Raw genomic sequence first — 16,043 nt, 5'->3', positions numbered from 1 at the left:
GTGTCTTGCTTCTTCTGGTCACATGTAACGTTGACATTATTTTAATTAATTTTGTATTTAGTACCCTACTTTTTGAGATACTAAATGAATGGGCATTTTGTTTCTCCAATTTTAAAAAAACACACACCAAATTTCATGTTTCATCTCTCCATGAACATATAACACTTAGTGTTTAACACTGCAAGACATTTCTTATTATGACTTAATAAGAGGCACATCAGTAAATGTCCTTGGCAAAAAAGCTAGTGTACCTCTGGAATAAAGTGTGTTCATTCATCAGAGAAACTAAAGGATATTGTGCAGTGCAGAGAGAGAATATTTCATGCTACAACTGAACCAATGTAATGCAGATTCCTCCCCCTCAAAATAATAAGCATATGATTGGAAATAAAACTGGTATTCTTAAAAGATGATGAGACTCCTAGTGCAATAAAGAAAGATGTTGATTAGCACAATGCTTGTTCTCTCCTTGGCCTAACCTTGGATACGATTGAGATTTTAAGAAATCTGATTGATAGTTTTATTTATCCTCTTCTTTCCTGAATTAAAAAGTAAGCCTTGTTACTTAATAAGCTCTGTCTGTGCTCATTAAGGTTCCTTATCCAAAGCCCTTTATACCACCTTTCCTGGGCCTCATGAGACACAACCCACCTGCTTGGAATATTTTTGCTTAGTTAATGTTCTATAAACTGGCAGGAATTAACGTCCCTAAGGAGGAGCCCAATATTGCAGCTCAAAATTACCTTACAAATGGATTAAGTTCATTATTCACTCTTGTTTCAGTGTTTCTCACAGGAAAGCATGAACAGAGGTATCAGAATTTCTATGACTCAGACATTCTGTCAGTGATTGTTCTGTACACCCCTTGACCTAACTCAACAGGACTGGGATTTCTATATCATTAGGCTTCATTAATTAAGAATGGAAAAGAGGCCAGCCAATCAAATTACAGAGTATTGTTGAGTTCAAAGTAGAAAGTATGCAAATCTACTGTAATAAAGCCGATCATAAAAATGCTGTGTCTAACAACAATTAGAAATGAATAATTTTTAGTGACAAACAATATTATGTGAATAAGAAATGTACAAGATTTCTTGTCACTCTTTCTCATGACTCTCTCAGAACTGAAACTTCAAGGTCCTCTTTGGATGTCATACCTTGTGATTCATATAGTTATATAACAGCCCTCTGAAATTATGTTCAACCACACTGCCTACAAGCAAATAAATGACATGATTATTCTTTTCTAGCTGTACAAAATGAACGGGACAGGATAAGCACAAGAAGGAGCACATTTGATGGCAGCAACATTCCCTCTATTAACACATTGTCACAAGCTGAGGCTCTTTCTCGGCAGGTACAGTGATCCACCATGAAGTTATTTAACACTCTTTTAGATTTTTTCATAGTTAAATATTCCCTATTTCTCATTATATAAAGCATAAATATTGAGAATACCAATGTTCTATCTGCTTCCAAAATGAAATCCAGCTGCTTCTTCCTAATGTAAGACTCAATAATAAAGAACATACATCTATTTCTGATCACGAAGCCAGTAAAGAAGGTCACTTAAGAAAATTCATCTTGTGTTAGGTACAATATGTCCCAGTTTTCTTCCTTAATATTGCTTTATGATCCCCTTACTTTCAAATTAAGTATTGTCTCAAGCAGTTAGTGGCATCTGTCTGGTTCTTGAGGCTGGATTTTCAATGGAGCTTAACAGAGATAAATGTCTGACATCCAGTAAATGTCAATGCGTGCCTAAATCCCTTAGTTAGGCTCCTTTGAAAATCACAGCTTTAATGTTTGGATTTTATAAACCCTGTTAAGTTTAACAAAAGGGGTCCAAATGCTGAACCTATTCACATCCTGGTATTGAACTCTTTGTCTGGTTTGAACTACATTTTTCTCTGGTTTCTTTTTTATCTAATGAGTTGTTGAGTAGAACAGTATATGCTGCTTTCCAGTAACTCAAATAAATCATAATTAATTTCACACTCCCTTACCTCTTCATAACGTACTCGGAGGGCAACTGCTGCCATCTTCATTTCATGATTTCATGCTGACTCTTTTATACTGAGTGACACATCCCCAAAAGTTTTGTAATCTTGTCCTTTGTCAGCAGCTTTCGTATGATGGAACTGTCTCTAAGAAATACCCATAAGATGTAAAATTTCTTGGATCCTTCTTTGTTCCTTACTTAAATAAAAGAATTAAATTAGCCACTTAATACTGTTAGACTAGTACAAATGGGCTACCTGGTACTTTGGTATTACACCTGACTCTAGTAGTCAATGAAAACGCCTCTTCAAAGGTATTAGAATTTCCCTTATTATTTTTTAGAATGTTAGGCTTTAAGTAACTTTTAGCCAGGCCTGGTGATTTGTTGTTTACCTATTGTACAAATTAATTCATATTTCATATTTCAAACTCATGTTTACAGACAAATAAACTAATATTTCATCTCGGGCTCATGCTCAGAAGCCACAGTGATGGGCACCTTAAAAATACATAGGCAGACAAACAAGTAAACAAAGATAAATATTTAAGGATAATGCCTTCTACTTCTCTGGTAGATGCTAAGCTGAATAATTACAGACAGGCCTGAAGCAAGTATGAAACAACCCCAAACTCAAGGAAAAGTTCTCATCTTTATCTAACCCATACCTCATGGCTTCTCCTTTTTCCATAATGTCCTGAACAAAAGCCCTAAATCCAAATACCCTTCACTTTGGAAAGTTTGGGTCCAAATTTTGCAGTCTCATGCCCATCTCTATTTGTGACAGACTTCCAATTATATCAACCTAGTTAACTTTCTGTTTGGGCTCTAACTTTTAGCTGTCATCCTAGGCTTCTCAACTACCAGTATGTAAAGAGCTTGATGCAGAGTTACTGCGTGAAATCCTCCAGCCTGTGTTTGGCAAAAGATCAGAGTAGGTGATCATAATTGTCCTTTCTGATCTTTAAAATCTAAGAATAAGCTGTTTTCCTTAGTAATTCTTTGAACTTGTTTAGAGTACATACACTTATTTGTTTTTATAATCCTTTAATCATTGCTAAGTCGTACATACAGTTCATGAATAAAAGTGTTTTCTTAAACGGGCTCCTGCTAAATATCCATTCTGCATGCTTTTCTCCCACAAAACTGGGAGATGATTGTCTGATTATCTTCAGCATATATTCCCCATCTAGAATTTTCCCCTCTAAAGATTAAATATTTTATTCTGATTATTTGATATCTATATTTCCATAGCATCTAGAGGTCCCAAGAAGAATCAGCTCCATAGTGTGCTAAGCACATCTGAAGACACAGTCCTGCCCCAAAGAGCTAAAAAGTGACACACATAAGGTGTGAAAATAAAGTGCCAGATAGCGTCATGTGACCCTCAGTCAAACATGTGGGAAATTTAATATGGGCTTCAGAGAGAGATTTGAAGGAGAAGAGGGTAGGGTAACAGGTCAGTTCAGGGAGAGTTTTCACATGTAAGAAGCAATTAGGAAGGCACAAAGATGTTTTAATCCTTCTCCTTTTAACTTTAATGATTCCATTATTTATACAATAAATGCTTCCAGGAGGAGCAGAGAAGAGCATGGTCTCCTTTGCCCCAATCCCATAAGAGCTGCTCTGCCCCAAATCTGCAGGGTTAAAGCTACACCATTGTGGAAGGGCCACATAGGAGTGAGACTGAGTAGCATCTGCCTTCCCTTTAACCATCAGGGACACAGTATCACAAGATAATTCTCACCCTGTCAGCATGATTTTCCCTATTGCCCTTCCATGCTGTATGCTAAAAGAGAGGGAGGTTGGGACAGTGGACAATGGAGAGAGGAAAGGTCATGGTAGCATAGCCAGGAGCTGTGAAACCTCTGGGAGTGCAAAGGTTCATATATTTTAAGGCCATAAGGAACCATTGTGATCATCTGATCTGACCTCCAGCATAACACAGGTTTTAGAACTTGACCCAGTAATTTCTGCAGCAAGCCCATAACTTCTCTTTGAGCTATAGCATATCATTTAGACAGACATCCAGTCTTGATTTAAAGATGTAGAGTGATGGAGAATGTACTATGTCCCTAAATAAATTATTTTGACTATTAATTATCCTCACTTAAAAATCTGCAGTTTATTAGTAGTCTGAATTTCTAGTCTAGCTTCAGCATCCAACCATTGGCTCTTGCTAATGCCTTTTCCTGCTAGATTAAAGAGCCATCTTCTGCTGGAAGTCTCGTCCCCATTTACCTGTTTGGAGATCATTATCAAAACACTTCTTAACCTTCTCTTGGACAAACTCAATAGATTGAGCTTCTTAAATCTCTCACTATAAAGCATGTTTTCCAGAGTTTGCAACCTTCTTGTGGCTCTTTTCTGAACCCTTTCCAATTTTTCAACATTCTTTTTGAAGTTAGGACACCAAAACTAGACTCAATATTCCAGCAATGGTCTCACTAAGGCCATATGCAGAGGTTGCCGTCCTACTCCTAATTGATATTCCCCGGATGATGTACAGAAGAATTGTATTCACCCCTTAGCTATAGCATTGGACTGGGAGCTGATATGCAGCTGGTTATCTATAGGCTTGACAGAATTCATTTTTTAAAAAAATGCAATAGAATATTGATGTTTATTTTTCACCATTCTTTCCATTTTTATTGATCTACAGTTGCAGGAAATTTTGAAGGAGTCAGATATTGGGGGGAGGGGAACGGAGGGGAGGGTTCCACCAATAATTATTGAATATCAGTAGACCTTGAGATTCAAAAAGTTAAAGCTTTATAACTGTTAAAACACAAATTGTCAACACCACATGTCAAAATATTCAAAATAAATATCCTTAAATCAAACCCTAATACAGTAGGTTCTCAAGCAGCTTTTTTCTTACTTTGTCTATCTGTAAATTTTAATTATTATCAATGGAAATATTTTTTCATTGGTTTGTGTGTGTGGTGAAATCAAAGTTTACTGACTTTAACAAATAAAAATCTTGTGAGCTCTGCAACTTAGTGGGATTTCATGATGGGGTTTGGTAGTTGCAGTGTTAGAGACCCAATTTCTTTATTCCCTCCTTGATAGTGAAACCACACTGTCCCCAGTCTCCAAAGGGATAGAGTAGCGGGAGACTCTGTGTTTTGAAACTCAGTTGCCTAGTTCTTGTGCAGGTTTTTCTAGCATAATGGATGCCATAAGTCTAAGTGAGATATTTTTCTTAGTTTCAGCCCTACTTTTGTCTTCAGTCATCTTGCCTGTATTGCTTAATATCAAGTTTAGTATTGTTCCTTTCCTTAGAAAGTCATTAAGGATTTGGCTCAGTGATCATACAAAAGCTTTCTAGCACCAGGCCCAGAAAGATTCCTTTCTCTCTGTTTCACAGAACACTGTTAACTGCAGGTGGTCTTATATATACTCCTATTAGTACATTTTCTGAAACATCCCCAGCTTCTATCCATACTGGTTCTCATCATTACAAATCTTTCTGCTTTAGGCATTTAAAAAGCCTACTTCATCTTCTAGAGTTAATTATACTTGTCTTTTCACTGAAAATACATATTTCCCTCTTATCTTTGTGTGCCTAGAACTTTTATTACATTCCCTTCCCATTCCTTTCTTTCTAAAGTGAGGTAAATGTCATCCATTTTAAAGGCAAAAAAAATTAAAATTAAAAAGGTTACAAATAATAGTCATCTCTTGGAATGAGAAGATCTTGTAAAAATATAATAATAAAAATCCCACTATCATGGTAAAGTACACCATACTAGTAACAATGAGGGACAAACATTATAATTTACATGCATATTGGTTGTCTATATATTGTCAGGGAGTTTGGCAATAATGTGCATGCTTACTTCCATGTGTTTTGCTTAAATTTACTCCTAGCCAGTGGAAACAGTAACAAATATGAAATACTAACTGGGTGTATTTTTTTGTTTTGTTTTTTGTTTTTGCTTAACATGGCTAGATCCCTGTCTCGAGTCCTGGTGCTAGTACTGATATAAATGTAAAGAAAATTGCCACTATTAGCGATGTCTGTGAATCTATGAAGCAACAGCTCTTGGTCCTTGTAGAGTGGGCTAAATATATTCCAGCCTTCTGTGAACTACCATTGGACGATCAGGTACAAAGCAAATGAACTGAAGAATAATGATTATTCTCCTCCTTTTACAGTCATGTAGAAATATTGTGCAACAATTCATTGTCTGCCCTGTATGCTAGATCTCAGCTTTGAAGCAGATCTTGAGACATCACACAAAGAGATAGTAGAGGTTGAAGTGTGTTTCATCTGTTGGAAAAAAGGGTAAAGATTCACAAACTGAAATTTCAAAAACAATGTTTTGCAACTTTCATGTTCTGTTGGAACCAGAAACTTTAAAGGCATGCCAAAATTAATAATAACAGTTAAAAAAAACCATCCTTTGAACCTTTCAGAATATTTGGTTCATGTTCACTTGCAACTGTTTGTGAAGACTGAGGTGGCTTGTTATTTAATTTGAACCAGTTTCCTTATCCTTGCAAGAAATATAAGTATGACAGTCCTGAGAAGAAATCAAACCTATATTGACCCCAAATCATAGAAAATAATTTGCTGTTGAATATAATATAATAAAAGATCCAAAATTGCATTTATAATGTGCTTATATAAATTTTATTCTAAATTGACATGTAAACGGTGCTTGAGTTCTCTTTAGGGACAAAATATCATCACCTTGGTGCCATGCCAGATATCCGTTAGCTCTGAGTGAGATGTCTAAAATGAATTCAAACGCCAGGTCTTCATGTTGTAATAGACATTACCAGGGGAGTATGTAGGAATTTAAATGTTACCACTTTTGGAGGGGCATGTTAAACACACATATATTATACAGATTAATATCAACACGTGCACATATATCATATGCATAGAGATAAACAGCAGTACACTCACAATTTCAACATGGCCCTGGGGCTGGAGGAGCTTTCTCTCTCCACCATGGCTGTCAGCTGTCAGCTCCTGCCATGGCCTCAGAGCCAGAGGAGCTCTCTCTCTGGCCCAAGCCCCCCGCCTTGTGCATGCCCCTGGACATTACTGTCACCAAGCAACTGGTTGGGAGGTTAACTCGCTGCTAAGAGTGTCCTGATTTTGGTCTTTTAAATTGTAGTTCTACTCTGAAAGTGACCCCACAAAAATGTCATTGTGGAATTCCTCTGTACTGTGTCCTCAGTGTCAAACATTCTCTGTTTCTAGTAAAAAGACATGAAGGGGTTCTCTCAGTACTGCAAACCCAGCTTGGTATCTGAGAGTGAAGCTGGGGACATTCCTCCTTCTGCATCTTTCCAGTAATAAAGCTGTTTCAGGCCAAAGCATGCCCTTTCAAATTATTGCTTCAGTGACTCCTGTGCTTACACTGGGTTTGCACAAATGTAGCAAACAATTCCATTGACGATATTGAAGGAAGAATGAAATCAAATCAGTCTTTAGTTGTGTTGGTACTGTAGGGGCCACAGATGTAAGATGCAATAAAACTTGCTTTCATCACTTAAGCTGATATGATGGAACAGGAAAAAGAACAGATCTGCTGACTAAGAACATACCAGCTTTACACTTTTCTGAATATAAGTGCACTTTAGAGGGTCACTAGCCAATAATTTTATGCTGAAAATTTGACCTACAGTACTTAGAACATAAAGTAAGAAATATTGCTCAAACTTCAAGGAAAACCTGATGCTTTGTTACTGAGAAGTTAAAAGTAATGGTTACTACTTTTGTATGATAACCTCTTGCTAATTGGGAACTAGCCTTTACTTATCAAATAAGCTTCCTCATTTTGTACACTTTCTTCCTGACCTCAGAGTCAACCTGGTTTATGAACAACAAGGTAAACAAAAAAATGTGTTAGCTCTGTTAAGGCTGAGATTCTGAAAGCTTTCTAATTTGGTTGCTCAGTTCCCTTAGCTGGCTTTGAAAATCCCAGCATAAAAATCACAAGAGAAAAATTCATGTTTGCACAATGGAAACAAACAAAAGCCCCAAGAAAATAGATTTCATTGCCAAGCTTCTAAGAGGGCATTATAAACAATGGAATGTAAATAAAAAATGTAAAATGATAAACTAGTGAGTAAATTGTTTAACTGTTTTCCTGGTATGAATCAGGTTTCTTCTTTATTGACTATCATAAAGAGACCTTGTTCTATATATTTTGCAAGGATATCATTGTCTGTATTGCATAGTGAAACTACCTGTTTGACAGCAAAATGGAGTACTTCTCTGTTATTTTTATTTTCAGTTTTGTGCATGGTGTTTTTTTCTTTTATTTCACTTATTAGAAGAGAGGTATTTTTAGCAAAATTGGTTGAATTACCCAGTTAACATACAGTCTTCTGGAAGCTAATAGGTGGGCCTGGTATGGCAGTAGGAAAATTTGTTCTAAGCCCAAAAACAAAAAAATGTCCAGAAGGCTGGCTTTGTGGGGGAAAGAGACATCTCAAATATCTTTGTGTTTTACTGGATCAGGCTGAACAAAACACTGTACTGGATATTGCAGAATTCACGATAATAAGTTATGATAGCCTTCCTGCCACTGGTTCCTTCCATGTTGACTTAAAATCCAAGAACAAGCTTTATGTAAAAGGAATTGGAAACTATGAAGTGCACATAAATATATTCAATGATAAACTATTTGCAAAATCATATTATGTCCAAAATTCAGTTTGTACATATTGCTAAGTGATAACAGTGACAAAGTGACACAGTTTAACTCAACTACATTAAAATAGTAAGATATTATTATAAAATGGAACCATGCACCTTAAAAATGACTTGTAGTAGTCTGACTGGTGTAATTGCAAGCAACAGCACTCTGTTGCCTGCTGCCGCTGATTCATCTTGTCCCCTACAGATAATCACATATTTATGTTGATGTTATAATTCATGTTGTTAGTTTATGGGGGTTCCTCTTTTTAAGGTTGCCCTGCTAAGAGCGCATGCTGGGGAACACCTCTTGCTTGGAGCAGCAAAACGGTCCATGGCGTATAAGGACATTTTACTTTTAGGTAAACATTTATTTTGTTTTAATTAATAATTACCATGTTATAGTTCACTAACAACCATAATCAGCATCCTGATAAACAGTGCCCTCATTTAACTGGGACAATTGCCACAGCACAATGAGTGCAATGCACTCCACTGTCTTTAAACACTGCACTAATGGGATACCTAACACTGTACTTATGATATTCCTACCTTATTGTCACGTGCCAGGTTTCAGCAAAAGCACATGTACAGTCCCTTGCAAATTAAAATGGCTCCAGTTCTACTGATACCATAAACCTAAACCCCCATAGGAAGTCCTTGCCAAATGGATCTACATACTTTGGTACCCTGTGTGGCAACACTGACTCATGTCACAACCCACCAGCGGGCTCCATCTGTGCCAGTACTTTCGCCTTCTTACAAGGAACTGTCTAGGTGTCCCTGGACAGAAGCACCTAATGCAAGCCAGGGGTATAAAATGTGTAAGGTCTAGGGGCAGTCCATCAGCCTTTCTTTATCAGCTTTGTGCCATCATGTTTAGGGGACTTTCCACTGCCTGCTATGCCCACCCTTGGGCTCTGGCTATCTGTGACCCAATATGACTTATTCTGAATATTATTGTACCAACCCTAGCATCCAGGGAATGGAGAGCGCTTGCTCTAGAGATGCTACTCACATTAGAGGCTTCTTCCTGTTCCTGGTCCAGTTTTTTTCCTAAGTGCAATTTTACTGGAATAAACTGCCTAGTGAAGTGTAAAACTGACTCATCATACCCATTAAATTACTAAAGATATAAGTATTTGCTGTATTCTTGGGACACTTAGGTAATGAGCAGAACTGGTGTAAATGAAAATGGTGATTAGCATGACAAAGGTAAGTATATCCCACAGAAAGGACCAATTCAGGACCAATTTACTACCCCCAGCTACTCTAGCTCTCTGAGGAAGAATTCTGTGTAGCTGATGATTTATTGACCTAGTGGGAAATTATCATCTTTTGTCATGACAAAACTCTTACCCTTGTATGTTATTCTCACAGGTTATTTTAATATACAGATACCTTTTGGCCAGAAGTTAAAGTAAGGTAGATTGCCGGTGTAGGCAGTTCCTCTGTCTCTGCTAAAAGCAGATGCAGAGCTTCCCCTTCTCTCCTTTGTTTAGAGAAGGGTTTCTCTGCTTCTCCTCAGCTGGTGAGTTGAGGACTTGTCAGGCAAGAAGTATCAGAAGTGGAAGCCATGGAAGAAGTTGTTTCTTGGATGGGAAGTTTCTGGGTTTTGCCACTACTATATGTAGCTGAAGCACTGGCTTCCCTCTGAAGGAAGATCCACTTTCCCTCTACTGATGATTCTGACAGTCTAGCCCAGAATATGGCACTTGTTGGGGAGTTGCCCCATTTAATACTGTATCAATTTTCTTTATAAACATAATCCCCCTACTTACTCCAAATATTCTGCCTGGCAAGCCTCCAAAAAATTCCTTGCTTGGGTAAAATGATGGAAAGAAATATTAATTTGTGTAAATTATATGAATATCTAAAATATCTTAGCCAACAAAATGGATCTGTTATTCCTTTAAATCAAAAAGAAAAGGAGTACTTGTGGCACCTTAGAGACTAACAAATTTATTTGAGCATAAGCTTTCGTGAGCTACAGCTCACTTCATCGGATGCATCCGATGAAGTGAGCTGTAGCTCACGAAAGCTTATGCTCAAATAAATTTGTTAGTCTCTAAGGTGCCACAAGTACTCCTTTTCTTTTTGCGAATACAGACTAACATGGCTGCTACTCTGAAACCTGGCCTTTAAATCAATGTGTACTGCATACTACCCCATACCAATACAACACAAGCATCTGCTACTACATTACTTCATCGTTCTAAAGCTATATCTTATTTTGTTTCTATTCAACTATTTATTCCTATTAACTTCAGTGGGGCAATGATTTCACCTATTAACTTTTTCTTACTAGAATAAGCTCAGTAGGATCTGTAGTGACTGAGCCAATTGAAAATTGTAAATTCTTCAGGGCAGAGACTATATCTTTGTCCTGTGTTTATATAGTGCTTTGCACAGTGGGGTCGTGGTCCATGACTGGGATTCCCAGGGTTTATGGTAGTACAAATATATAATAAAGTACATAAGATTATGCTACCATAAATAATAGCAGTCTGTTAGGAAGTTACATGTTGTTCCTCTCTTTCTCTTAGAAAGGTTTAGAATTCTAAACCAAATAAATTAGAAGTGGGGACTTATATTTTTTACAGTGAATTTAAATAATTATGAGGACCACATTTCTAATGTGGCCTCTTCCTAGCCTCTAAAACAGAACACTGACTTTTCCTAAGATTAATTGCCTATGCCAAATCTAATGTGTCAAAATGAACTTGTGGGCCCAAACTATATAGTTAGATGGCTAATTGGATAACTCCCCAGTTTGTGCACACAAAAGGCCTTGAACCTGCAGACATACTAATCAGTAACTATGCATATGGGAATACTTATATGCCTAAGTACTTGCAGGATCAGGACTTTGTTTTGCACATATGCTTTCCTTGTAAAGAAACTTAGTTTTGCAGGAGGGAATGTTACTGTATGAAAAATTCAACATGCAAAAATCTGATTATGCAAAATTAAAAATGGTTTAGTTCACCTGGGTCTGTAAATTTAAACATCAGTGTAACATCAGTCCATATTCTGTTGTTTTTTTTTCTCCTCAAGGTAATAATTATATCATCCATCGCAACAGTTCTGAAGTTGAGATCAGCCGAGTGGCAAACCGGATTCTAGATGAACTAGTCCGACCATTCCAGGAAATTCAGATAGATGACAATGAGTATGCTTGCTTGAAAGCAATTGTGTTTTTTGATCCAGGTATATTTTCCAAAAAGTCTTTTAGATTTACTGTATGAATACACTGAAATTCACCTTTTGTGATGTAGCGTTCATTAACGGTCTACATATTTGAACAAAGAATTTTTCACTGAAAGAATATGCTTTGACTTGAAGTATTTTTTCATTTTTTTCAAGATGCAAAGGGATTGAGTGATCCATTAAAGATTAAGAACATGCGGTTCCAAGTCCAAATCAGTTTGGAGGATTACATTAATGACCGTCAGTATGACTCCAGGGGGAGGTTTGGAGAACTTCTGCTTCTATTGCCTACGCTTCAGAGCATCACTTGGCAAATGATTGAGCAAATACAGTTGGTCAAACTGTTTGGAATGGTTAAAATTGACAGCTTGCTTCAGGAAATGTTACTAGGGGGTAAGTGTGTCATTCTTTTTCTGTGATATTCCACCGTATCAACTTAATAAGCACTTTGGAGAAAAATGTCCTCCCCCCCCTTACCAGGGGACAGTGCCAATTTGGGGGGAATGTTAAAGTCATGATAGCGTGGCTACTGTCCTGTCCCCCCACCTCCAATGTGTACTGTATGTTCCTCAGCCATAGTTGAGTACCTGGGCATAGAATTCCCCAAACAGACAGACAGGAGAACCCTCATAAATATTGTAAGGATGAAATCCATTGTTAATGCAACCCAAGCAGTGAAAACAAATGTCATACTTATTATGGTTGAAGTCTTGTTAAATTGTTTAATGAATATGCAAAAGGCAATTATTCAAATTGCCAATCAAAATATTTGCTCTAAGGGAATGTAATTATTGCTGTGTAAATCGTGAGTAGCAACATGTTCATTTGAATTGATATGTGCTCTTGTAATTTTTGCAGGTACGTCTAATGATGCCAGTCATCTTCATCATCCAGTACATCCTCATTTAGCTCAGGATCCATTAACTGGCCAAACTATTCTCATAAGTTCAATGTCTGCTCCTGTACATACAGAACAGATCTGTAAGCAATTGCACATTACCTTTCTATCATAACATCTGACCGTTATGTTTAGTTAACTGGCAAATTCATTAAAATGGTGACCTGTCAAAGTTAGTGTATACTTCTTCCATCATAATTTCTGAGATTTAAATAGTCATGCACTTAAAAAAAAATTAAAAAGCACACAGAAACAACCTCCTAAACAATACATTCTGGTTTGAGTTGAATTTAAAACACATGACACTGTTTTGATATTACCATTTGTTACAAATGTGGGTTTTTAAAAGTGAACAATACACAGGGCTTCTGATATTCAAAAATTAATATTTACCTTTAGCAGCTAACGCAGCTACTTTTTTAGGGTACAGTAGTATGTATATCATCAATATGTATTTAGATTGGTCAAGAACATAATAATACATAGTTTCCCCTTAATTCTTTTTCAGCAACTCCAGAAACTCCACTACCTTCCCCTCCGCAAGGCTCTGGACAAGAATACAAAATGTCTACAAACCAGGCTACGGTCATAACACAGCAATCAATTTTAAAACAAAAACCATTGTGATAATTTTTTTTATTTTTATTTTATTTTCTTTTACATGCACTGTATAAATAGTTAGGACACCTGGATGGTGGAAACCTCAGGATAGCAAATAAGGCCACCCCTTGACCCAAGGAAGTACAGGGGGCTGTTCTTATAATTCTTCTGTTTCAAAACTCAGAAAGCAAGGTACACTATTATGAATGATGAATTTGCTGTACACTTGGGGATACTGGTAGTCTTACAGCATATGTATATTTTGGTAATGCTTTTGGATCACTGAATTGAACAGGTTCATTTTTATTTCCCATTTGTAGTTGTCATCTTAATATTGTTTATTTTAGATCTGTAAGTAATTTCTTCATTGAAATGTCACTTGGAACTAATTGTGCTTGTTTAGCTGTGAATGATAGAACTTAAGACATGGGTTAACACAAGCCAAGAGTTCATAAATAATAAAAAAGGAGGTTGTTAAACAAAACAGACGTATTACATTTAGAGTGAAAATACATAATGGATAGGAGGGTCTGTTTCACTAAAATAAATCCTAATGTGGGGATACCATGATCTTGAAGTATGACTATACCAGAAGAGTTAAGTGTGTTGAATGATAGCTGTCATGTTTACCTATCAGTTTATGTGAATATGGTAAAATGAGAGAACCCGCAACATGCAGCTGTGTGCTAAAAATGAAACATGGGTATAGAGAGTGACTTTGATCATGCACACACACTGTGTTTGCTCACAGTTGGAGTTTGTTATGATGATCTATTTACTGACTCAGAGAGAGGTTTTCATGCTATGCTTTCATTCATGAATTATTGACATCACAAGAAAATTTCCACTTCGCACAGTCTGGTTGTTCATAAGAGGAATGATTTTTCCTTTAATGGAGACTTTCTCCCCAAAAGCTGTTAAAAAGTGCCAAATAATGTGGTCTCTTGGGTTATTTTAATGAAATAACACATTGGAGTCAGAGATTCAGCAAAGAGATGTGACCTGGCCCAAATACCTTGGTTTATTATAACAACGTAAGTTCATACAATCATCATGGAGCAGCTAACTCCCTGACTCTTAAAGTGGTATACACACAACTATAAGAACTTTTCGTCCTTTTTTGCAAACATAAAGCCACAAAACCATGTAAAACAATTCGAATTGTATACTCAGAATGCTTTAATGAGAAATCACATAACACCGAGCAGTATGTGTGTTCCTTTAGGATATTCTGCAATAGTTGTATTTGTAGTTAAATCTACATACAATAGCTCTTAATGTTCGTCTTTTGCTTTTTAAAAAGTGTTTTCCTTTTTATTGGTTATTTTGTATTTTTTATGAATAAGCATATATTGCATTACTCCGTGGAGCAATAATGTCACCTTTCTCATCTCCTTTATGATATGTATGATTCACTTTTTGATGGTCTTGATCGTACTCTCTTTGATGCCTAGGGGAGGTTTGCAATTAATTTCAATGGAAGCAGGGTTGTATCCCTTGTATGCAAATGGAACCATAGGTGCCGATTCTGTGGGTGCTCCAGGGCTGGAGCACCCACAGAAAAAAAATAGTGGGTGCTCAGCATCTACCAACAGCCCCATGGATCAGCTCCTACTCTTTCCCGCTCAGTGCCTCCTGCCTGCCAGTGATCAATTGTTCAGCAGCATGCAGGAGGAGGAGGAGCAGGGGCAGGACCTGGGGTGGAGTGGGGGTCCAGCACTCCTGGAGAAATCACAAAGTTGGCACCTCTGTATGGAACTGAGTCTTTTTTGAAACTACAATGTAGCTTTTAGGTGCTGAGCACATGCAACTCCCATTTAAGTGACTATACCTATTCATACTCCTACTGAAGTCCCTGGCAGAGCTCCATTGACTTCAGTGGGAACAGGTTCAGGCCTACTGACCCTGAATGCACCAAATACTTCATGACTGAGGTCTCACCCTGTTTGGGTTCATTCTGTAATTTGCCCAGGTACGCTTCATGAATGCCTCTATAACTGACGCAGAGCACAGCTTCTTGTATTTGGTTCTTACACTGTATTTTAGACAGAGAATGTACAATAGAATGTTTTCACAAACTGCCAGAATGTACTGGATAAAAACATATACTGTAGTATTTTATCTTGCTAAAGGATGTTATCTATTTTATACAGTACATTGCATTTTTTTCAAATAAGGAAAACACTACTGTAATTTATTGGGATATGCTGATTTATTTTATAAATGTAACATTATTTTTGTAAACTTAATTATGCAAAAATCAAAAATGATTAGCTTTGCTAAACCTTAAATTATATTAAAATGAAATCTCCTATATGTCTGAACTGTGATGTCATGTTTGTATGTCGAGCATTCAAGATAAAAATGGTTGCTGGAAATAACCATCAATCATCATAATCATCAATGCTCAATAAACAGATATATAAACTATGTGTATGTCAAATCCGCTCTATGATAACTTTTTGACCATTTACATAATTGCATGAAAACACTGATGTAATTTTATATTGTCATATAAATAAGTACAAACAAGTTACAAATATGCATCTTCACTATATTAAAATCATATGGGAAATATATGATAGCAACACATTACTTGCCACTGCTGTAGCATTGTTTTAGTATTATATAGCAACAGTTTTCAGTTTTTGATCCTGACCCAGAAAATCATTCAA

The 16,043-nt window shown here is 36.8% G+C and overlaps 1 protein-coding gene across 2 annotated transcripts in view; it reads left to right on the top strand.

The window, feature by feature from the left end:
* Positions 1-15,798, top strand: part of HNF4G (hepatocyte nuclear factor 4 gamma) — a 79,094-nt gene extending 63,296 nt beyond the window's left edge. For both annotated transcript variants that reach the window (XM_038390514.2, XM_043507688.1), the window contains exons 4-10: positions 1,251-1,357; positions 5,955-6,110; positions 8,935-9,022; positions 11,718-11,870; positions 12,027-12,263; positions 12,729-12,851; positions 13,277-15,798. In XM_038390514.2, the coding sequence (XP_038246442.1) occupies positions 1,251-1,357; positions 5,955-6,110; positions 8,935-9,022; positions 11,718-11,870; positions 12,027-12,263; positions 12,729-12,851; positions 13,277-13,395 (983 nt within the window). In that variant the 3' untranslated portion in view covers positions 13,396-15,798. The remainder of the gene's footprint in view (positions 1-1,250; positions 1,358-5,954; positions 6,111-8,934; positions 9,023-11,717; positions 11,871-12,026; positions 12,264-12,728; positions 12,852-13,276) is intronic.
* Positions 15,799-16,043: the final 245 nt, after the last annotated feature.

Source organism: Dermochelys coriacea, chromosome 2 (genome assembly GCF_009764565.3).
Source record: "Dermochelys coriacea isolate rDerCor1 chromosome 2, rDerCor1.pri.v4, whole genome shotgun sequence".
NCBI lineage: Eukaryota > Metazoa > Chordata > Testudines > Dermochelyidae > Dermochelys > Dermochelys coriacea.
Note: the sequence above shows the minus strand (reverse complement) of the source record. Positions and strands in the feature narration are given on the sequence as shown.